Source organism: Myxocyprinus asiaticus, chromosome 19 (genome assembly GCF_019703515.2).
Source record: "Myxocyprinus asiaticus isolate MX2 ecotype Aquarium Trade chromosome 19, UBuf_Myxa_2, whole genome shotgun sequence".
Classification (NCBI taxonomy): Eukaryota; Metazoa; Chordata; class Actinopteri; order Cypriniformes; family Catostomidae; genus Myxocyprinus; species Myxocyprinus asiaticus.
Genome location: NC_059362.1, coordinates 42,415,214 through 42,439,827, shown reverse-complemented (window position 1 = coordinate 42,439,827; position 24,614 = coordinate 42,415,214). Strand labels below are relative to the sequence as shown.

Genomic DNA, 24,614 nt, shown 5'->3' with positions numbered 1-24,614 from the left:
TTATAATAACTTTCATCAAGAACGTTAAATAACATTCCAACAATATATATGGCTCAAAAAAGTAGTCGAAATGTCAGAGATGAAATAGTAATAACAAGCAAAAAATTCAACAGTTTTTCAGCTCTTCTTAGTGGGACTACTCAATAGACCTCCGCACTGAATTAATCATCACAGTTTCTGCTCACACTGGCTGAAAAACTAAACCATGAGTCTTTACTGTATGACATCATCACTGGAAAAATGATGAGGCTCGGATTACTCTGGCTTGGTCATATTGCAAATTTTATGGATGTTCAGCTAGAGTATATGAGGTGAGAAGTTTGTATACAAACAATCATGCCGCTAGGTGGAGCTGCTCCTACAAAGCATGAAAAAAGAAGGATCACATGTTTTCACACTTCCATAGCCTCAAAACTACTGAGAAATGCATTTTAAATAACATAGGCTGTAAATATGAATACGACTATGCATATGTAGTACGAGGATTATACTGTAGGCAAATAGCTGCTACTATATTTAATTTGTTTTTACATTAATAACAATAAACAAAAATCCTGCCAAACTTACCCACTCATTTCCAAATGCCAAATCAAAAAGATTTTAAAGTTGATTTTGCAAAATAAAGTTGTTTTTGTTGTACATGGTATGCAGATTCAAAGAGCTTCCTGTAAGACAAAACTGTAAGTATATAAAATAAACTGCAGTGAACAGAATGAAAATAAATAGAATATGAAATAAAATAATTTATTGCATAAAAATTATTAATGAGTTGATAAAATGTATAAAATTAAATGTGTAACATGTCATGTATACTGTAAAAAAATCCATAATTTTAACAGTAAAAGACTGTAAAAATGCTACAGTAAAATAACGTTAGTTGGTTAACGTGTAGTTACCCTAAATTGTACGGTAAAAAATGATAATTAATTTACCAAGACAATACATGTAATTTTACGGTAAAATGTTGTAAAAAGAAATATGTTTTTAGATGTAAAAACTATCATTTTACCGTATAATTCACGGTAAAATGTATATTATTTTTAACAAGCGAGTACATTAAATTTTACGGAAAATTATTGTTAGAGTTACGGTAAAAAACATTAATCAGGCGTTCCCAGAATTCCCTGCGTGACCCATCACATTTCATTATAGGCCTACAAAAAAAATGACTTTACATTTACATCATAGTTCAAATTTAAATACAGTGGGGAAAACAATAAGATGTTGAAATATCCACTGACGGGAAATATCACAGACAAACAGAAAATAAACATGTATTACTATATAGTATAATAAAGTTCTAAGAAAGTCCCTTTGTTTTCCCTGAAAAGGCTTTTTCAGGCAGAAAAACCTTAATCACATTTCCTCAGAATATTCTAGTAGCTTCCCGAAAAAGTGTTGAAACACTGAAAAACCCAAACTCAGCAGTCTATATCACGCAAGGCTACATTCGCACAATAAAATCAGCCAATGTGAAACAACTGTCCACTTTTTTGAGATACAAATAAGTAAGCAACGCATTTTAAAAATAAATCAAACTGCCAATATATTATTTCTTTTATATGGATTGGGATTAGGCGCACAGTACCAATTCACTGTCCAAAAGCTCATTCTAGACACATGGCTTTATTGATTTGCTCTCTATTATCTTACCCACAGACAAGGGCAAACACGTGGAAGGGTGAAAACAGGATAAAGAGAAAGAGAGACAGACAGTGGCTCATTAAATATTTATAATTCTGCAGTCTCATCCATTCAGATGTGCTAAGCACTGTCAAACACCCAGCATTCACCATTCAGGGAGCACTAGCACATAGTTCAAAAGATCCATTGTATTTTACCTCAGTGGCTCACATAGCCAACAAGAAAGCCTACCAGGGAACAAACGACCATAATGAAGAAATCAAGGACAAAGCAAAACTAAAAAACATGATTAAAGATGTGGTTTATCTCTGCAATGCAAGAAGCTGTTGCCATGTTTTTTTAAACACGCACATGCCAGATCTCTGTTATGCAAGATGTTTCAGAATGTGCTTTTTCCTGTTCTGCTGAGGCACCCTATTATGCAACCAGTTCTGAACCAACAGTAAAACAAAGGCCACTAGAAAAATCAATAATCCCATTATACACATTTTACAGCAAAAGTTCAGTTTGACCTTTCTTGACCTTTTGTGTTTTACATACATACACTGTTAATACTTTTGTATATGATTAAAATATTATTTAGCTTGTTTGTTTGGATCTGTTACAGGGTGTAATTAATATAGTTATTTAGATACACTGATTTTCTTTATCCCCTGGCCATAACATTGATTAATTTTAATTTAAGGAAAAACTTTTGTGTAAAGAAGACCTCTGACCTCTGTTCAGACAACTATTAGTATAAAAGTTTCCTAGTTTATTAGTCAATGGGATGGCAATGAGTGGCTTTTTCTGAAAGCAACTAAAACAAGACAGCAAAGACAAAATGTCAAGTGTGCAATAATAAATAAAAATGCACTAGATAAAGGCATATAACATATGTATATATAAATACACAATGAGTCAAAAGTTTGGACACAAGTTTTAACATATTTACAAAAAGCTAAAATTAGATTACACGTTTTGATGTAACTTTTATTTAATCACTACACAATTCCTCTACTTCCATCTTTAAAGGTGTGCTCAGTAATTTTTTCCTCATTAAAAAAGTTTAACTCCTAAAGACATGAATTGTAATATTGCAATATATGAAGGAAAGCATGAACACACATTAAAATGAAGACTCCAGTCATATCAGTAACCTTATAAAAGTTGTTTTATTCTACATGGAAAGGGTCCACACCTGGGGGCTGCCATGTTAGAATCACGACCAGCCAAATACTACTCGTGTAATCTCAGTAACCATCCTGTTATTTGACACTTTCATTAATTGATTATGGTAATCATGGCTAACTGTGAATACTACATTTCTACAATGGCATCTGAAGCTGAAAACTATTGATTTTAAATGATGACTATGGCTAGTATGCCATTCCGAACTCAGCCACTATCCCATTCGATCACCTGACGCACAGCGGTTCGGCTTCTGTCGAGGAACGAATGCGACGCGTCCACTACACGTCAATCACTTTATTGACCAATCACATGCGTTCTGAAGACGCAAAGAGGCGGGACCTATGATTCCACTTCAGCCCGCCCTCATTTCGGTCTCCATTGTAAACACTCGCTTTCCAAACGTTCTTGTAACCTGTAAATCTTATTTTGGTTTATTCACCAAACTGCATAGATGCGAGAATATTTTTAAAGGCTCATATCTCGATAAATACATCACTGGCTTCTATAGAATGGTTTATTTCACTGTTAACAGTGTCACATTACAGCACAGATCCGCGCGCGCGCATCTAAACATGGGCACGTCACCGCGCGAATAGCATTTCCCGGTACCGCCCGTGAATAAAGATGGATGTTTGTTTTTAAACTCAGGTAATGTATTGTTTGGTGTTGGGTTGTTATTGCATCAGTCGGATTCATTGTTCAAGTAACATTCGCTACCTAGGCAACATTGTTTCGTTTTTAGTCAGACAGTGGAAACGCATTACAAACCTACTATGTTCCCTAAGTAGACAGCATTTTTAGCCGTCTTTGAAACGTTGTGACGTAACAGTGCTGTCTATATAGGTATCACAATAGGGGTTTAGACACAGCCACGGCTTCTCTTTTACCGGGTGTTGTGCGGATGTGTTGTTTTCACCGACAGTAACCGGCTGCGGCCGGTTTTGACCGTGTTGATTTAGCTGCTGTGAGTTTTATAAAATGTGTTGACACCAGCTCAACGGAATAAACTCTTGGTACATCGCGTTAAACTGCAAGAATCTGACACGAATTCGATTTACTATTTCTAGTAGGGCGATCGGTGTCGGTAAGGTTCGTTTCCCGATATGTAGTATGTTTCAAACTTTTAACCTCTTTCAAATATAGGCTACTTATAGTGGAATGGATCATTAAAAAAGAAGGATATTTTAAAAATACAATCCGATCTGCAGGTATGAGGCCACAAGAAATTCGGATCACTCTTAACATATCAGCTGATGCAGATTTACAGATTTGTGCTCTGTAAACGTGGCTTAGATTTGGTTTTGCATTTCAGAAGTGTTTCTTTCCATCTGTGTTGTAGGTTTTCTCTTCATTCTCCCCTCTGTCTGCCTGTGTGTCAGCCATGGACTGCATAAGAGTGACTTTGACAGTGAGAGAGACCACAGCCCTGGGTAAGCGCAGTTATTTTTTTTGGAATATTTCGTTTAACACAATAATTTATAATAACTTTCAATCATATGCCATTAACTAAATATGTAATGCAACAGAAGTTCATATTTTATTCAAACTAATACATGCATGGAAATATATAAATCAAGATGTCATGACATTTCTAACTATTTGCTTGAATGTCCATTAAAGGAATATTCCAGGTTCAGTTCAATTTAAGCTCAGTCGACAGCATTCGTGGCATAAAGTTGATTACCACAAAAATTAATTTTGTAAAATAAAAAAAATAAAAATCGATGTTACAGTGAGACATTTACAATGAAAGAGATTGGGGCCAATTTTTGGAGGGTTTAAAGGGCAGAAATGTGGTGCTTATAGTTTTATAAAATCACTTACATTAATTCTTCTGTTAAAACTCTTGTAATATTTGAGCTATAAATTTGTTTAAATCGATATTTTTACAGTCGTTTTAGGGTTTTAGTTATGTCGTCATGGCAACAAAGTTGTAAATTTGGCTATAACTTTACACAGAAAAGGTAAGCGATTTTATCGCACTAAAATCAAACACTTGTGTCTGTAGTTTTGAAACAGTGAGTATTTTAACGTTTGCTGATTGGCCCCCATTCACTTCCTTTGTAAGTGCCTCACTGGAACCCAGATTTTTGCTTTTTTTTTTAAAGAAAAGGAGGGACAAGTCATAATTAATTTTTGTGGTAATCAGAATAATGATTATGCTACAAATACTGTCAATTGAGCTTAACTTGTGTTGAACACGGAATGTTCCTTTAATGTTAATGAAGGTTATTATAAAGCGTTAACAGTATTGGTAGAATAATAAAAGTGAATGGTAAGAGAAATGTTTACTTGGCATAAAGTTTTGTTATAATGTTAATAACTACCTCAAGATAAACAAGTAAAACCACAATACAAGCCACATATGCCATTCTACCCATTACTATGTTGCTCTTTTTACATAGCCAGGCCTTTCTTTTCATTTTCTTAACCATTTTTGAACGTTAATATCTGTATTGTTTTTGTATCTACAATATCTACTTTAATGCAACATTGCATCACACACACTTATCTGTATACAGGCCATATCTGTATTCATGGCTAATTGTGAAAGTGTTGACATGGTGTCTTGCAAAATTGTGTTAGTTGCATGTACTTAAGGCAGTTTACTCTTAAACAGTTTCCCCAGTTTCAAGTTGAAGGCAGAGCAATTTGCTAATGCATGTATGTGTTTTTTGTTTCTGTATCAGGTGAGGTGATCGCAGTGGTTGGCAGTTGTGAGACCCTGGGCAGCTGGTGTCATCAGAAGGCTGTGGCCTTACAGCGAGCAGATGAGGATGGGTACATGTTTGTCTTATGTTTGGCTTCCAGCATAATCACAGTTACCCTTGACACTTATTTTTATCTGCTGTTTTTTGCTTGTCTTGTCTCACTGCAGCACTCTTTGGAGAACTACCATTTTGGTTCCTAGAGGAGTTGAAACCCAATATCGCTATTTCAAAGGATTATTTTTGGAATCTAAGGTGAGATTTCTTTCCAAGTAATCAAAGGAGATAAAGGTTGGCATAAAAGTAATTTTGAAGGTCCATAGGTGAATTGATTACCAGATACCTTTAAAGAGCAATCTCAGCTTTAAATATATCTATAGATGTCTCTTTTAGTCTCTTTTAAAAATGCTTCATAATATAAAAAATATATCTACTTACATTTTTGTTATTTTCATGTTTATAACTGCTTTATACATTTTTAACTGAATATTTTTGTTATGTCGCCTTAGTTTTGCCAAACTGTATTTGGAAATGTGTTTTTATTTAAAAAAAAAAAAAGAAAGAAAGGAAAAAACTTTCCAAAGGTCTTTCTTTTTTATTCATAGAATACATGTAATTATACTAACGAACACTGTTTTTTCGTAATTTGTTTGTTGTTTTTAGGACTGTGAGTTTGTCTGCTTTCTGCGTCATTCTCCTCACATCTGTTAATCTCTCTTAGCTGAGCTCAACTCAGTTTTGTGCAGTTTATTTCTTTACGAGGTTTCTGAAACACTACCTGCAGGTTTCCTGACGGACAACAAACGGGGGTGTTAAGGCCCTGATATACTTCCGGAGAAGTTCTTCTTTGTTCAGGGGTAAAAAGAAGTTCTGAACAGCCGAGCAATGGTATAACGTTTGCGAACATTCAGACACCCGCCACAACGCTGTGAGAGGCATTGAGAAGTACATTTAAATATGAGGCTCCGTAAAACCTTAAATAATGTGACATTAAAATGTGTTATCAATGACTTTATGCCTCATTCTATGAGTAGAATTCACATGAGGTCAGTAAAAGAAGTTGTTTTAACCACTCGATGATATACAGTAAAATGTGTGCAATAGAAAATGCACAATTTGTCTTGTTTACATTCTGAATTCATGACGCTAAAATGCGCTAACACGCTATACGCAGCTTTCGCTGCAGATGGCTTATGAGTGAATGGGCACTTGAGAGTATTTGAGTGGTCTTGATTTCTTTTGTAGACTAATTAGACAAACCAAAAATAAAACGCATGACATGGTTTTGGAAAATGTCTCTTAAGTGAACGATCCTACAGATGTAGGTACATTTGCACCAGCTGGCTAATTACTACACGTTGGTGTGTTCATGTTGACTAATTTTGACTGACTGAACAATGTGAACAAAATTAGCTGTCGGCCTCAAGGTAGGTGGAGCTCCAGGTCACACCTACTGATTACGTCGACCAATGGCAGTAAGAAGGTGTTTAGCAACCGTTAAGAATTTTGCCTAAAGGTTTCGTTACAAACCACCCAAACTAATGCAAAAACACCTTCTTTTAGGCCAGATTTTGTTTGAAATGATGTCTGTAATAGTTTAAGGATGGGCAAGGAGGAGGCGGGAACCGGCTGAACAGTAAACAAAGTTTTAATGTCAAACTTAACTTAAAACAAACATAAACACAGACACACATGCAATGAGGCCGCGTGCGTCTCTCTCGAACCGGCATCTCTGGCTGCCCTTTATACGATCAGCTGATTCAGAGCCATCCGTGCTCCATCACGGCCCGGCCACGCCCTACTCCTCGTCACATTCCTCCCCCGCCCGATTCAGGCTGGAGCGCCACCGGTCTGACTAACTTCCTCCCCCATCTCTGGAGGGGAGACGCTGCCCTGCCAGCCATTCTGCCAGCCGGTGGTCCTCCTGTGAACCTGGGGGAGAAACGAGGGGAGGCATGGGGAGAAGGGCGAGTGGAGACATACAGAGAGAGGAGAGAGAGAAGAACTTGCTCGCCGGCTCCCTGACGCGCTGTCACCCGGTCCTCAATCGCTCCTCCGCCCTCTGGCAGACACCAGCTCGCTCCTTCCCGGCGGACGGCAGCGAGTCCTCCATCCGCCAGGGGCCCCGGAACCGCTCCTCCCCTTCTTCGGCAGATGGCAGCAGTTCTTTCGACTCTCGGTGGCCGGCAGCGACCCCTCTGTCCCCAGGCAGACTGCCGCGGTTGCTCCCCTGGCGGATGGCAGCGGCGAGGACTCCGCGACAGCGCATCCCTCCTCCCTCCCAGGTTTCGGGACCACTGTAACAGTTTAAGGATGGGCAAGGAGGCGGCGGGAACCAACTGAACAGTAAACATAAAGTTTTAATGTCAAACTTAACTTAAACATAAACACATGCATTGCGGCCGCATGCATCTCTCTCTCTCTTGAACCGGCGTCTCCAGCTGCCCTTTATCTCGCTTTCCCGCTGATCAGCTGATTCAGCGCCGGCCGTGCTCCATCACGACCCGGCCACGCCCCATCACGACCCGGCCACGCCCTCTTCCTCGTCACAATGTCACACCCATTCGTTCTTTGATTTCATATGAAGTATATCGGGGCCTTTATACACACACACACAATTTACATGTCAGGTGTTATCACATGGAAAGGAATATTCCTTTTTACATTTAGAAGCAGATTTATTTTTTATTTATTTATTTCTAATTTCTTTAACTGTTTGCACGTGGAATTGTGCATTTAATACAGTGAGCTTAAAGATTAGTTTAAAGGATTTAGAACCATTTTCTCATGGTTAGCAGGAACAGAATAGCATTCTATGCTTAATGGTGAGTACCGTATAGTGGTTTTCAAACCTTTTTTTAAGTATGAATAAGAGAGCTATGAATGAAGAATGAAGTTAAAAATACAATGCCAATGTGTGTCTTCTGACTAATCGGTCCACTTTTCAGATGTCAACCAACTGGCTGGCTGGCTGGCAGAAAGTGGTGACTATACCAACTCATTCTCTTTTCAGAAGTCAAACTTTGGTTTAAGCAACCAAAGTGGGCTTTGTTTAAAAAAAAAAATTCCATAATCTTAACCCGCCCATTTGAAATTACAGAGTGCAGATGGGCTATGTGAAGTGATAGTCAATAGATGGGAGACCCATCAGCTGCCTCGCTCATTGAGGCCCTCAGGTATCTGATCCCAGAATATTACACACGTTCGAGTGACACATAGACACATGGAGTGCCATTTTTTATTTACCTGGTCAATGGCTGTGCCGACAACCCCCCCCCAAATACATATGCAAATGTATGCGATTTTCCCCTTGTGAAAGTGTTTCTATTTTGCATTTTTCTAATTTAATTGTTTATTTTTCATTACAAATGATATTAAACAGTTCAAGGGAAAAATTTTTGCAAAACCCGATGATTATGATATAATCATGATCCTGCATGTGAATTTTCACAGAGCATCTAAAGTGCTTTAATGAAAGAAAACCTGTCCTTTTGTGTTATGAGTTAACAAAATTAATGTCACAAATTTGCTTATTTGATGACTGACCACGAAATTGTGTGGAATCTTAAATATTTCTTACGTTGTGTCACTATAATCATGTAATCACTAGCACGCAAGCAACAGCGAGAGAGAAGCAGGCTATTTTATTTATACGACGTTTTTCGCACCTGCATTCCAATCTACATCTTGATGTAGCCTAATCCTTCCTCATGATCACGCAGCGTGTTTTCATCAGATGAATGGGAGACTAAACACTACTAAAGTGTGACGAGACTCGCGCTGCACCTGCAAGTCATTCGCGCATCACAAGCCGATCAACTATTTTAGCCCTTTTCAGTTAATCGCACCTGCTAAATCCTAAAACTTTATTTCCAGGTTTCATTTGTATTTTGAATAGATTTTTGAACCCCACCATGTAGGTTTATGTTTTCTCTTTTAAGCATTTAATGTAATTTTGAGTGTGACTGTGGTTTAAGGATGGTGTACCTGACGGTGTACCTGTACCTGTCATGAAAAAGAAACAAATGAAACACGGAATGTAGGTTGTCCTCCGCGCAGTCTGACCGAAGCAATTAACAGAAAGTGAAGCGCTACCTGCTCGAGATGCGCAAATGGCTTGCACACGCTGCACGAGTCTGTTGGGTGTACTGCAGTCTCGTCACATTTTAACTTTTTGTTTAGTCTCCCATTCAGCTCATGAAAACATGCTGCGTGATCATGAGGAAGGATAACATCAAGATGTAGATTGGAATGCTGGTGTGGAATTTATATAAATAAAATGGTCTGTTCCTCTCTCGCCGTCGCTGGCGTTCCAGTGATTACCCCTCCACGTGCCAATGCTGGCACGCGTGCCATAGGTTGCCGACCCCTGGTATAACACATCCCTTAGACTACCTCCCTTCTACCTGCAGCATTTAAAACAGTGTGTCCCCTTTAAGTCCAGGTTTACATTTATTAATATATAACTTTATTTAAGTTTTTCCTTTTTTATTTAAGACAAAATGAAACCGCATCTCTAACGCATTTTAGCAATGAAATCACAGTAGATTAATCTGGGTAATAATGAAAGCAGGCATTTGATATTATCCTTTGAGATTTGATTGGATCATTCAAAATTGGATGTTGTTATTATTGATCATATATATATATATTTTTTTTTCCAGCCCATGTGGCCTTTTTTACATGAGCAGAAAAGAAAAGTCATTTTAGAGGCATTTACAGTTTGATTTAAAGATCATGAACATTTTTTTTTTCCCTTTCAAAGGCATGAACTGATGAATTGTGCACAGTACAACCAGGGAATTTTAAGACTTCTTGTGCTTTCTTTAATGCTGATTTTAGTGCTGTTTGCCATGGGCAGATGTAATACGTGTGTTCAATAAAACACGCTTCAGGGAAGCTAATGGATCAGTGATTAGAAACCACAACATCCAATGGGCTATTACCCCTCTTAGACAAACTCTTAAACAAATATCAGTGATTTCCACTGGTGAATTCCTGAGTTTGCAAGCTATTTATTTCTTTATTTTTCTTCTGCTGTCCTCCCTCTGATGTTCTGTTGTTGAGTATCAAAAGAAAACTTCAGTTGAGCCTAAAACTAACAACATGTACATTACATTTATTCATTTGGCAGACGCTTTTATCCAAAGCGACTTACAAAAGAGGAATACATTGTAAGCAAATCATCTTAAGGAGACAGTGGTACAAAAAGTGCTGTATTACAAAGTTTCACTAGCATCAGAATAGTAGTATTCAAGACAGATTAAAGTGCAACAATAATTTATATATATGTATATGTAGGATATTATATACAACATGTAGAAATTTTGCCAAATCTTTTGTAAAGCACTCAACAATTTAATAGTCTTATCTATTTTCAATACTATAAAGAATTTCCATAGCATTTGTATTACTTCTTTTTTTTTTTTTTTTGCTAGACATGATCCTTATCAATGGTCCATTCATAAGACCAATTTTTATCCATGAACCTGTTTGCTTTTATTTGAATGCTAAGTGAATGCATTAGCATTTTGCTTTGTCTTGCCTCAAAAGCTTATTAAAGGAATCATTGTTAACGCCCATTGAATTATGCATTTATAATATTTAACCTTTTCATATTTCACAACCAAAGACTCATTTTTGGTAGTCAAATGCCTCTAGTATTATCTGAATTAATATTAATTATAACACTCACTTGGTTTCACTTGTACAGAATGTATTGACTACAAATGTTCAGAACTCCATCCAGTACAGAGCAAAACAAATGCTTCTCTTACAAGTTTTCTCTTTTCTGACTTACCAGAGTTTGACAACACTGCCTGGACAAAGAACACTGAGTATGTTGCTTAGGTTTTATTGAACGCAAAGAATCCCAACTGAGCTAAGCGTGTTGGCACTGTAGAGTCTGTTTGTGTCCATTGCTCTGTACTGGGGACTCTTAACTTTTGTAGATGTGTAGCAGGAGAGGTTGACCATCCATACTGATATTTGGTCTTGTCTTGCAGAATCAGACCTTGTGATACACGATGGACGCTTTGGATTCCATAGTAAGTTTGACTATTCAAACTACATAAACATACATTTAATGCACCCCCACCCCATTTCAGGTCTTCTGGATTTAACTTGCAATTAATGCAATTAAACATGTCATTCATCTGCAGATGGTGTGGAGTGTGTGGACTCTGGCTGGTTGACGAGCCAGACGGAAATTCGTCTCAGGCTCCATTACTCCGTGAAACCTCCAGTATCTATTACTAAGAAAAAATTTAAGAAGTCTCGCTTTAGGTAATGGGTTTTGCAAAATACAGAACACACATTTTTAACACTTATTTTCTAACTCTGACCAAGAACATTCAAGGTCCATTAGATTCATCTAAATAAAATAACTATATTCTTAAAGATTTCGGACAAAAGTTGACGATTATTGCACAAAATATTGGAATCAGATTAGGCTGATATTGGATGCACGTGGTTTTTGGACTTATACTTTCTAGTTAAAACAGTACCCTTTTTTTTTCTAGGCCAAATTTTTCTGTGCCAAGAACTAAACAGTTATTTGTCTTTTGACATTATAATGTTTTTATGCTTGGTTAGTGTATAGGTACATTTTAAGTATAGATACAGATTCAATATAGAGAATATCATCCGTCATAAGAATAATTATTGGTTAACAATATCTGTTAAAATGTCTACACTACCGGTCAAAAGTTTTGAAACACTTATTTTTTTATTATAATTTTTTTTCTTCACATTTTACAAAAATAGTAAAGTCATTAAAACTATGGAATAACATAAATGGAACTATGGGAATTATGTTGTGACTAAACAAAATCCAAAATAAATCAAAACTGTGTTATATTTTAGCATCTTCAAAGTAGTCACCCTTTGCCTAGAATTTGCAGACATGTACTCTTGACATTTTCTCATCCAACTTCTTGAGGTATCACCCTGGGATGCTTTTTAAACAGTATTGAAGGAGTTCCCATCTATGTTGGGCACTTATTGGCTGCTTTTCTTTATTATTTGGTCCAAGTCATCAATTTCAAAATCTTTTTTTATTTTTATTTTTTATTACATTTTAGTTTTATAATGAAATAAATGAATATGGTGGCACAATTATATTTTTGTCATTTCAGTCAAGTGTTTCAAAACTTTTGACCGGTTGTGTATATTTACCTAATAAATGGTTATTATAGGTTGAAGCTGATGTTAGAGGGTATTGAGGAAGAAGAGGAGGAGAGCCCTACATCAGGGCATAAGATGACCACCACACTGGAGATCAGTATGATCAATGAAGATGGATATAAGTCTCGTCATTCCCAGCCGGAGTGTGGCTACGCCCTGGAGCCCTCACGGTGGACAGAGTACAGCATTCACACAATGGATCCCGACAATTTGGAGCTCATTTTTGAGTTTTTTGAGGTGCATGAAGGATATTTCTTTCTCTAAGGATGTTGTTGTTATTTTTATGGCTTGCCCTTTTATTTATATGCCATTGTGTTCATTAAAACCGATTTAAAGGATCCATATTCAACACTTTTGTTGCGTTTTATTATGTATTATATAGGTAATATAAATTAGAGGTATATAATTTTTTTAGGGGGCCCTGTAGTAAAACCAGTCAAGAACTGTGTTAGAGTATGGATACTAAATACTTCAAACATAGTACTTTATTTCAGAAGAGCATGGAAAATCCTGTTTTTCATGATATGTGTGCATAAGCTGATCACTGTCTTATGAATACTTTTGGGGAAGTTATATCACATCTTTGTGGTTTAGGAGGACTTAAGTGAGGCCGTGGTTCAAGGAGATGTCCATCACGGCTACGTGGGCACCGCATGCCTCCTGTCCTCAACTTTTGTGGAGAGTGGAAAGGACTTGGGTGTGGTCACCCTGCCCATCATGAGTCGGAACTCCAGACAGACCATCGGGAAAGTCAGAGGTATGTCAGTAACCACAGTGCACTTGTGTTGCATGCCTAAATATCTCATTTGTTTTCTAATATGCATTCCTGCAGCCTATGATGGTATCTGTTCTTTCCACTGAATCCACACAGCATTTGCCTCTATAAACATGTCATAGACTGGCTATGTAAATAAATAGAAAAATTACTCTTGACAGTCAATACTAAATGTTGACAAGATCCGCCCTGTCTGCTTTGTTGCTTAGTAGCTAGATAATGCGATTAAGTTGGCATTTCTTTAATGAAGTGTTGATTTCAATGAAGTTTAAGTGTTGAGTATTTACTATATTGATTGAATATGAAAATGCTTTTATTCTTGATGGGATTTCAGTGGATTACCTGGTGATACGCCCTATCCGGGGCATGCAGTGTGACATGAGCCAGTCTTTCTCTAAATACTGGAAGAAAAGGAGTGCTCTAGATGTTGGACACAGAGGAGCAGGGAGCTCACATGCTGCCAAGTAAGTCACAAAAACAACTGAATGGTAAACTTGTACAGGACTTCTGTTGAAGTAGGAAATGAAGCCTATTTTTAGGACCATAAGATTATTAATATTTTTTTGAATTTTTTCATAATTTTCATGACAGTTAGGCACTTTTGTACTTTGCGAATGTACTTTACAATTTACACACAAATATATAGGTACATATACAGTATATGCAACCAGGGCTAACAGAAACCCTAGTGCTGATTGTTTTTTGCTCAAATCACTAAATAATATTTTATTATGTACATACACCGTAAAGCCAGAGGTCAGGTTCCTCTCAAGGTTTATTTTTCTCCACTAACTTAAAAGAGTTTGCCGCGGTCACCTTTGCTCACTGGGGGCTTTAAGCCACTGTACGATTTTCTGCCACTGTAGCCAAGTAGATTAAATATTTTAAAGACATTAAATAAAAGTCTAATAATTAGTTTTTCATTAAATAAACACAAGGGGAAATTAAATTCAGTCATTTTCATTGATATGCACTTTATTTTTATATTTCATTCACAATTATACATAGTAGCTTAATATAAAACATTTTTTACCTTCAAATGTTTTTACTGTGCAAAGCTACTTCACTGACTTACTTTTGAATCCCCAGTTGAACATTGCATAATACTCAGTTATTACTGTGGGACACGTCATGTTGATTATTATAATATAATGCTGAATTATCATTATTGTTCTGATTATTAGATTTGCGTTATACAAAAGTAATATATTTCTGTCCTGTTCACGTCACCTCCACCTGGGGCTTTTATTTTGACACCGAAAAGACCTTTTTCACACTCCGGGTTTTGGAACGCGGAAGTAAACAATAGCAGGGTAAACTTCAACAGCGGTGAATGGGAGATCACAGCAAATATTACTTTCACTTACCCATTTGCTCCAAGACCAAAAGAAAAAATCCACCATTACATTTGAATGACTTTCCAGAAGAAGAAAAAAATAGAGAGCGGTGGATTAAAAGCGGTGGATTATTTGAGAGTTTACAGTGTTCCGCATTTCCTGAAATGTTGTAATCGTCTCCTTTTCTGTTATTCTGTGCAGCGTTTGTAGATTTGTATAATAGCTTGTAACTGTTACTAATGTTTGGAATTGCGTGAATGCTTGAAACTGCATTACTTTGATTTCACAATGCACGTGAACTGATCTGAGAGCGCAGCCAAGCGCGTCACCGGTTTGTTCTGAATCAAACACAGAGACCATGTTTATCTGTCTTTAAATCAACCTTTTATGGAATAATAATCACATATGACCAACTCACCATTTTGATGTTATTTTGATTAATTGTGCAGCCCTGAAGGATCATGAAATTAGTCTACTGATGCGCTCTTTATGAAACTTAATGGCCAAATGAATGCACATTAAAATCATCGCGATATGGATGATATTGGTCAATTTTACATCGTCAGCAAAATTATCTCGATTATATAGTTAATATTCGATATATCGCCCATCCCTAACACACACACACACACACACACACACACACACACACACACACACACAAACTGAAAAATAGGTTAGATTCTGTTCTGGCCTTCTTATGTTTAAAATAATAATATAGATCTATCTGTTCCTATGTTCTTGGGTTTAATCAGAAATGTTTTCTTGTATTTCAGGCATCACAAGGTCAGGGAAAACACCATTGCCTCATTTCTAAGTGCTGCCAGCCATGTGAGTTTAAATACAGCAACTCAATCAAAATGCATTAAGTTTTTTATAAGATATAAAAACTAAAACGATCTCTGTTCTTAATCACAGGGAGCTGCATATGTAGAGTTTGATGTTCATCTCTCCAAGGATTTAGTCCCAATCGTGTACCATGATCTCACCTGCTGCATTTCTACCAAAAAGGTAACTAAAACACATTTGATACAGTTTACTTGGCCAAGTTGGAAAGGAGCCTTTAACGGATACTATTATCATTTGATTTAATTTACTGTGATAAACGACTCGCATCCAGAAGCTTCCTGTCTAGTCCTGTGCTAGATTAAATCTAGCAAATTCTAACATGTCTTAAATGAACTGTAGTAAACGGTACTACTAAAAAAAACAAAAACAATATAATCTCTTCCCCCTTTTTGTCCTTTGATAGAAAAATGACAAGAATTCAATGGTATTGGTTGAAGTTCCCGTCAAGGATCTTACCTTTGATCAACTTCAACTTCTCAAAGTAAGACTCGTTTTGAATTATTGTAGTCTTATTTACATCTGTGATCAGTAACATTGTAACCATGTTGGAATACAGATGTATGAATGTGTTTTTGAAAGTTATCTGTCTTATTTTGTCTTAGCTGGCCCACACAACTGCCATGGATGTTCATGACCACAAAGGTAGTTACCTCATCTTACAACACAACAATACATAAAGCATTTATAGAACACAAATACGTATGATTATGTAACTATTTGTTAGACTTGTTGGAAACATTCACATTGATGTCTCATAGCGCAGTCACTTTTGTGCTAAATAAATGGGGTCTGTTGAATAGATCAGGATTATTAAGTCTGTGTTGTCGCTTCATCTAGACTTGCAGGATGAAGAGGAGTATATATATGAACATCAGCCTTTCCCGTCCCTCTCACAGGTATGACATTCCTTTAGCTTTTCTTTTCAGAGGTAACTCTCAAAAACTGCTTTTAAATAGCAGTTAACCTTCTCTCCTCCTTTATTTTATATCATGTTTTAGATATTTCAGGCTGTTCCAGATCATGTGGGCTTCAACATTGAGCTGAAGTGGATCTCTCAATTCAGGGTTTGTTTTTGCCTCTGTACTAGTTTGATCTCAATGTTACTGGAAAGAGGAAACACCCTCATTGTATTTTGTTTCCTCCAAACAGGATGGTTCCTGGGATGCAAGCCTCTCCACCTACTTCAACATGAACCAGTTCCTGGACATCATCCTCACATGTGTGCTCCAGAACGCTGGCAAGAGAAGGATAGTCCTCTCCTGTTTTGATCCTGATGTTTGCACAATGTAAGAAGTCTACAGTAATAAAACATTTGGATGTTTGCTAAGGCAGGCATCACTATTAGTATTGCTCTTACTATGGGTTAAAGCTTTGAATAAACCCCGAAGCCTAAATGTGTAGCCAACTTTGGTGTGTAACTCGTCCCGCACTGAGAGGTGTGCTAATACTATTCTTGTGACTAAGGGGTCGTTCACATTGAATGCATATTTTTGTTGAAAAAAGCTAGAGTGCAATGATTGAAGTAGCATGCAAGTGTCTCGAGATGCATTTTTATAAGTAAAACTTTTAACTTGACACATATCATAATGTTGAGCGTTAAAAAAAATAGCAAGACGTATCACAGTGGTCATAGACGTCCGTGTAGTGCATGTTTACATCGAAAAAACAATTCAGAAAGAGTGCAGACAGACACAAGAATGTGTCATATGTGAAAGGCCCCTTATGGTACCACAATAAACTCCCAATGTTTATTTTTTTCTCCAGGGTCAGGCAAAAGCAGAACAAATACCCCATCCTGTTTCTGACTCAGGGCATCACAGACATCTACCCTGAACTCATGGACATCCGTTGTCAGAACACAAAGATCGCCATGAGCTTCGCTATGAGTGAGAACATTCTGGTGAGAGAAAACATTAACGCCATTTCAGCTGTAGACCAGATGTTGTAGTATCACAGCTGTAGAAGTTGATACTAAGAACAGAGTTGTGAAATTGCACGGTTACAGAAAGTCACCCAATTTGGCAACAAAACTTTACAAACCCATCATGTGAAAATCAGGTATTTAATTATTTTTTGTAGCTTCCATGAGATTTGTTTGTTTCAAAATTGATCCCATCTACATTCTTTATACACTTTCCTAGTCCTTTTGTGCACGATTCTTTGAAAGTAAATGTAAAAACTGTAAAAACTTGCTCTGCCTCTGAAATGACTTTCCTTCACATCTCGTCACCTAGCCCCCTTATTTTTCAACCCCTCACCTCCAAGCAGCTGGCTCCATTTTAGTATATAACACCCACTTTTCAAACTCGGGACATCCATGTTTTCTCTTTGAAAATCTCGTTTAACTTTAACATTGTGGAAGTATAATGGGTTGTGAACACTGTTTTATGTTGACTATGCTTGTAGATCACTAACAATTGTCACAAAGACTAAACAGCCTGTATTTGAGTTGATTTTGTGCTGAAATTTGTTTTGTGTCTGCTTACAGGGAATCAGTGCACATGCAGACGAGCTCTTAAGGAACATGGAGTGTATCAGAGAAGCCCAGTCTAAAGGGCTGGTGGTCTTCTGCTGGGGAAATGATAACAATGACCACGAAAACAGGATGAAGTTAAGGGAACAGGGCATTGATGGCCTCATATATGACAGGTTAGTCTTAGACTGCCCTCTGGCCATCTGATACATATTGTACACAAAAATGGCTTTAGCTTTCTCAATAGGACTGCGTAAAATTACTGATTTTCTGATGCATCGTGATCTTCATTTGAACGATCTAGATATTGATTCTTAAATCCCAAGATTTATCTTTTACTTTGTACGCAACTCTCTATAATGCGAGTACATCACTCGCATATGAGAACAAATTTCGCACTATGTGATTAAAAATGTCTGTAATTAGCCACTGGCTGGTAAATGTTCAGATTTCACTAGTAGTATAGTGGCGAAGAAGTTCTACACCGAGATCCTTTCACTGCGTGTTGAGCATTAAGGTTTGATTTGACACGTTCCGTAAGTGTGTCAATCAAAGACAAGATCCACGCAACCCATTTGCCATTTAATAATGTCTCTTTTAAAATCCTTTCTGTTCTTTAGTCAATTGTTGATCAAAAACAACAAAACATAAACGTTTAATTCCAATCACAAATAGCACAGATGAGGTAAAAATAAATAAGCCGTCTGAGTCCTCTCTCTTTAATATGCGCTTATTTACAGACGCTCATTTCAGAACTGCCAGTTTTCTTAAAGAGACAGTACAGATTTTTAACAGGTGTTCTACAAATCAGTGTAAATACTTGTAAATAGTATACATTATGCATTAAACAATAAACATGTAACAAAATATAATATATGCAATATAATATCATATTTATTGGAGTACATAGATTTGTATATTTTTAATAAGCTAAAATGTGACCAAAATCATGAAAAACAATGTACATAGTTAGAAGTTCCCCTGTATAATTAACAGCATTAGCTGGGAGATAATTTCTTTGTAAGCAAAATGAAAATTATAACTGAAATATACCCATATGACTCTATATCGAACAAATCAGAATCTAATCGAATCAAGAGCTTGTGAATGGGAATCGATTTGAATCAGGAAATCTGTATCAGTACCCAGCCCTATTTTTCAATCTAGCACACTCCAGTCTGATTTTCTGGCTTTACACAATTTCTGAGTGCACACAGTCAGAGTACACACAGTGTTATCAATCTGCCGTGAAACAAAATAATGTTTACGATGCACCAGGTTGATTTAATCATATCTAGTAACTTGATTTGCCAATGTTTACAAGTTTCATTTTGTCAAATTTTTAAAAGATATTCAAGAGTTTTGTTTGATACGATTCGTAGCAAGTAAACAAGATAACTGTCAGCACTCTGTACAATTTCAGATTTACCCGCCCTTAAACATCATGTAAAAGAAACTGTCATTCGTCATTTTATATGTAAGTTAGACAGTCTCTTTCTGTTTAAGTAGGCAGTTAGCCAAGGTGCAATGTGAACCAGACTCTATGCTGATAGTCAAAAGTCTAACTACAGTATGGGATGTGTAGGGAAAGTTCTGCTCAACATGTTCTAGTCCAACAGCTATAATTAGTTGGACAGCATATCTTCACATTTAAAGTGGTGACAAGGATCACCAAGTAGTAGTGATCATTTAAAACCATAATACATGATTAGAGGTTACGTCATCATTGTTTATATGAGTGGCATGTTGACTCTTTCAACATCATTAATGTTCTTGTCACCCGGTGTAATTGACACAGTGGTTTATGACTGTTCCTGGATGATACAGGCATATCAGCACATTTTCATGTAAAGTTGCATTTCATTCCGACTAAAGGTTAAACTGATCAATGATGTTCTGTGTTTATGTAATACAGCACATACCATGTGTGCACTTTTAAAAATCACAAATAACCTTCCCTGCTGTTGAGATGGCATGAGGGGAGGTCAATAAAGAAGCCACCTGAGGCAGTTCGTTACATTGACTTTACCACGGTTAAATTATGTTGTTAAGCTCAGTATGAAGTGGAATGCTTCAAAGCCTATTAACCGTAGTAAAATAACTGTAATGCACATCTGCCTCATGGCTTATTGTTTTTATAAAGTGGCGGCAGCAGTGGAATAAAAAACACTAATGTTCAATAAATATAATATTTCATACTATAAATAATGTTTAATTAATGCATTCATTAATAAAATAATAGTCAAAACAATTATTCTGCAGTATTATGATATTGTAGATATACTGTATAGACGTTAAAATAAATTTCAATTGCTGTTGATCGGCCATTTTACAACTGTTTTGAATGTTGCTCATCCAATCTGATTTTAGAGTCTGAACATTTTATAACCGAGAGCCATCACGGTGTATACTTACTGATTCTCAACACTGAGCTTTTATAGAACACACTTCATCAAACATTGATAAAATATTGACTTTGTCCATAATTTGTTGCGCTTGCTGATATGCAGTAACTGTTTATGACAGTTCTGTCCATATATGTTCTGCATTTTTGTTTCTTTTCTATTGCAGTAAAACCCTACAGAGCAGCACAGAGAAACTGGATTCCTGTTCATTACAATAGAATGCGTATAGCAGTATGAAAATGTAAAAATGTAGTTTTCTGTTTTCCTGCTCTATCCAAAACATACTGGGATAGTGCTGGGATATCGCCAAACACCTCCCCTCATATGTCATGATTGAATATGTTGCCATGCATCACGATATCACAATTGGTTTGTAATTGAAAGAGACCAGAATATCTGAAAAAGAGTGAATCTGCAGGTTTGTTTCCTATTCTCTCAAGGAGAAATGCTGGTATCAGGGTTCTATTTAGAGCTCCTCCTTCATAACTGAACTGTAAAAATAATGATCCAGAGATCTAAAGTATCGATACCCTATCCAGAGAAAAAGTATCATGATATGATTGTAACGGCACAAGTAAAGCCCTAGTATTCAAACTCTGGTGCTAATACCAAGCAATCTGCACACTTAATTATGAAATAATATGTGTGGCTTGACTTCCTTTTTTCTTTTTAAGTAGTCAAATATTTACATGATGTAAATAACTCTCCTTGTCATTTCCTAAACTTTGCCCTGTTGCCTTATTTAAATATTTCTCATATAATTTTATGGTAATTTGCCTCTTTTTTCAGAATACATGAATGCTTGGTGACAAAATCCAATGCTTCAACTTCTTCTGATGCCAGTAATGGTTCCCAGTTTTGTTTTGTTTTTTATCGGCATTTGACTGCTGCCTGATAGATTGCACCAAGAGAACGCTGTAGTGTTTTATAGCAGTGATGTGAGGCAGTGAAATTGTTGAGTTATGATCCATGCTTTTTGAGTGGCTGTTTATTCAAATTATTGCGTTCAAGTTCAGCTGCTTTTTACATCATTCCGAGCATTAGAGACTTCCTCCTTATGTGGGTGGCCTACTTTTCCTTCCCAAACTGCTTTTACACACATTCCAGTGCTGTGCATGAATCCCCTCTGTGGACTTCAATGACTATGACCATTGAAGAAAGAGTGAATTGAACGGACCGCTTTTGGTTTTTCAAAACCAGCATGATAGTTTAATAATAAAGGCATGGCAGAAAAAGTTGTTCTGAAGCGAGACCTTTTTCTTTGGAATGCATTTGTCTATGTATGAATGATTGCACTGAAAACATCTTACCATGTACTTTTGGTTTTATCCCACAGCATATATGTAGCGGATGTATTCTTTTAAATATAATATGGTTAGTCCTGATAATGGGAGGGAATTTGGTATATAGTCGGGACTCGGAAGCTGAGGAATGATTTATTCCTTGAGTTCATTGTACCATTGAAAACATACTGTAACTCTCAGAGCCCAAAACTTCCTTCCTAGTGTAGTCTACTAAGATGCAAAAATGTCTCATTCTGAAATCATCAGGAAACATTTACATATGACCGCCCAGATTTACACATCAACAATGTGTGTTGGGTTTTTAACAGTTTGGCCCACTCAGTCACGGTGAGGTTATACAAATATGAAAGATGATATTTCAATACAATCCCACTTTTTTTTTTTTTTTTTTTTGTCCCGCCGTTTACATTAACTTCTCGTTATTTGTGTAGTTCTAGTTTCTCTCTCTACTCTCTTTTCCTTTTGGCCTGTTAACAAGATCAACCAGTGGTTGTCTTGCTATTGCGATCTATGTAATGAGCATCCCTGGCATATAGTAAAAGAACGGAACAAAAATTGTTTTGATGATATACAACCACCTTTGTTTATAATAAACCTTATATTATTTCTTGGAGATACAAACAGCATATTTTCTTAAGAGCTGGGAGTTCGCAGAACACATTTTGACCTGTCATTTCTAATGGCTAATAAAAAACATAAACAAGTCTTTGAATTTTTCTTGGAGACCCACAAGTATGCAAACGGTTCTTAAACGTGCGTACCATCTGACAAATGTTGAAAGAAACATGATGGTTGAAACATGAAACATTTTTTGTAGGTCTAAAGTTCTGATGACCATTCCAGTTTTTCTAGTTTCTCGGTAACGGCAAATGCTTTTGAAGGTTAACAGTGTATTATAATTCCAGACTGTGGTTATGTGAACGTTTTAAACTGGAATGTCTTGTTCTGATGAAGCTAAATAACATTTCAGGGCCTCTCGCAACTGTGAGAAGTGTGAATTGGTTTGGCTCAGATTTCCACACTAGTAGCTGTTGTCTTTTTTTTTAAATTTTTTTAAATTTTTTTTATTTTTTATTTATGGTATAAATCAGAGTATTTATACCAGAAAATAAAGGCATGTGGCAATTGTGGAGTTGTAATAATGTAACTACTACTATTTTTTGCTCTTGGTCAAAACCTTTGTATGATCCCCTTTTCCCAGATAGCTAATCTTTAGCTTACCCCTGGGTAAAAGACACTAAATATCTTGCTTAATTTCAGCACTAAAATAACAGTCTGTTCTTACTCCTTATCCACAGAATCTGTGAAGACCAGATGGAGCAGTCCGACATCTTTAAAGTAGAGGAGCAGGTTTCTATAAAAGAGGTCATTTCGGAGGAGACTATGCAAACCTGTGCCTGTTCCACCTATAGTATTCCGTGCTCCTCCATTCCCTGTGCTGGAAAAGCCCAAGAGGCCAGCGGGGAGTCAGACTCTGGCCTAAGTTCTTCCTGAGAGCCATTCGTAAAGTCCACCTTACCTCAAGCTCCCATGAACTGTTCACAATGCAACAGAACTAATGCACAGAAACACTCACTACATTGAGCCAAACTTCACTCGAGTCCGATTGCAAAGGCAGAAGGTGTGTTTTAGAGTATAATTATGTCAAACCAGTGACATAAAGGACAATTACACAATGCTAGTTTCCACAAAGGTAATATTTTTGCCTATTTAGTTAATTTGCTGTATGTTTGAGCACTGCAGAATCATATATAGAACACCTAGATGCAATTGGAATCTTTGTCATCCCCTGAATTTCTTCCCTTCAAGTATTTATCTATTTCTTGTTTATTTTGTCCGCGGAATGAGTACTGACCACTTGCGCAATATAGTATTAAGGCTAGGATATACTCCATTTTCGTTGGGCATTATACGCGAATAGTCAGATATTTGCATCACACGCACTGTGCTCGAGACGTACCGTCACGTGGAAACCGAAGTATACTTTGGCCTTTAGAATCACGAACAACACAAATGCAGGGCTTGATAATACAGTGCAAATAATAGTGTACAGTGCTTAAATACAAATCTGGTGAATGTGTTGATTTTCTTGTAAAGAAACACCTAATCAATAGACTGAATTTAATTGCTATTATTAAAAATATTTTATGGTTAACAGAGGGGCCTGTTTTTCAGAAAGTCGTTGTTTTTCTTCTTAGCATGTAACATCACAATGCCTATGCATGTGTCTCTGCTGTATAGAAATGTTTCTATAACCATTGCGTCCACAAATAATTTCATAAATTTAACACTGTTCATTTCAGCAGAACAAAATGTCAGCTTTTTTCATTCAGCGGTGCAATTCACAACTATTTACTATATCTGGGTATATATTTGAATGAATGTGCCTCCATAATCTGTCTGTATGTGCTGCGTCAAAGTCAGTGTGGTTGTCTCTTTGCATGCATTTACACCGCTCCCTCACTGCAGGGTAGTGAAATTATGCATGTTTGCTGATGAACGCCACACTGGACTGAGGAACTTGTATGAATCCACACTCACTGCGGGTTATACTTCACCATGCCAACTTCGAACAACGCTCTGAGAGCCACAATAAATGTATTTCAGACAAATTAATTCTGTTTCTTTCTTCTTTCAATAGGAACTCAATTACTGTATCATTGCTAAAATTGTTGTTATCTTGCTAAAAAATTGTTTTAGGCTACATTACATTTTGCACTTGCAAAGTTTATGCTAAAAGGATACTTTAAAAGTTGTAAAT

At 36.7% G+C, this 24,614-nt stretch overlaps 1 protein-coding gene and 1 long non-coding RNA gene across 5 annotated transcripts; one reads left to right on the top strand and one right to left on the bottom strand.

Moving 5' to 3' along the window:
* Positions 1–330: 330 nt before the first annotated feature.
* Positions 331–2,005, bottom strand: LOC127410061 (uncharacterized). Its single transcript, XR_007892073.1, has 3 exons — positions 1,842–2,005; positions 568–678; positions 331–358 (listed from the first exon to the last, which is right to left on the bottom strand). It is a non-coding gene; the product is annotated as an uncharacterized LOC127410061 (long non-coding RNA).
* A 1,186-nt stretch (positions 2,006–3,191) lies between these two features.
* gpcpd1 (glycerophosphocholine phosphodiesterase 1) lies at positions 3,192–24,469 on the top strand. Of its 4 annotated transcripts, none has more exons than XM_051644753.1 (21): positions 3,192–3,465; positions 4,157–4,247; positions 5,508–5,598; positions 5,696–5,780; positions 8,474–8,509; positions 8,626–8,701; positions 11,531–11,572; positions 11,687–11,810; positions 12,722–12,947; positions 13,305–13,467; positions 13,820–13,949; positions 15,599–15,653; positions 15,741–15,833; positions 16,075–16,152; positions 16,274–16,313; positions 16,509–16,567; positions 16,670–16,735; positions 16,821–16,957; positions 17,436–17,571; positions 18,160–18,320; positions 23,152–24,469. In XM_051644753.1, exons 2-21 carry the CDS (start codon positions 4,199–4,201, stop codon positions 23,345–23,347), a joined length of 2,043 nt encoding a protein of 680 aa, XP_051500713.1. In that variant the 5' UTR covers positions 3,192–3,465; positions 4,157–4,198; the 3' UTR covers positions 23,348–24,469. The 4 variants fall into 4 exon arrangements, with proteins under 4 accessions (XP_051500713.1, XP_051500714.1, XP_051500712.1 ...); XM_051644754.1 differs by lacking the exon at positions 3,192–3,465 and adding an exon at positions 3,687–3,901; XM_051644752.1 differs by lacking the exon at positions 3,192–3,465 and adding an exon at positions 3,687–4,025.
* The last annotated feature ends 145 nt before the right edge of the window (positions 24,470–24,614 follow it).

Bases quoted from the DNA above. Each gene is read 5' to 3' on its own strand.
- gpcpd1 (XM_051644753.1), top strand. From the start codon at position 4,199: ATGGACTGCATAAGAGTGACTTTGACAGTGAGAGAGACCACAGCCCTG. The intron at 13,950-15,598 runs GTAAGTCACAAA...CTTGTATTTCAG, and splicing joins GGGAGCTCACATGCTGCCAA to GCATCACAAGGTCAGGGAAA. The intron at 16,958-17,435 runs GTAAGAAGTCTA...TTTTTTCTCCAG, and splicing joins GATCCTGATGTTTGCACAAT to GGTCAGGCAAAAGCAGAACA.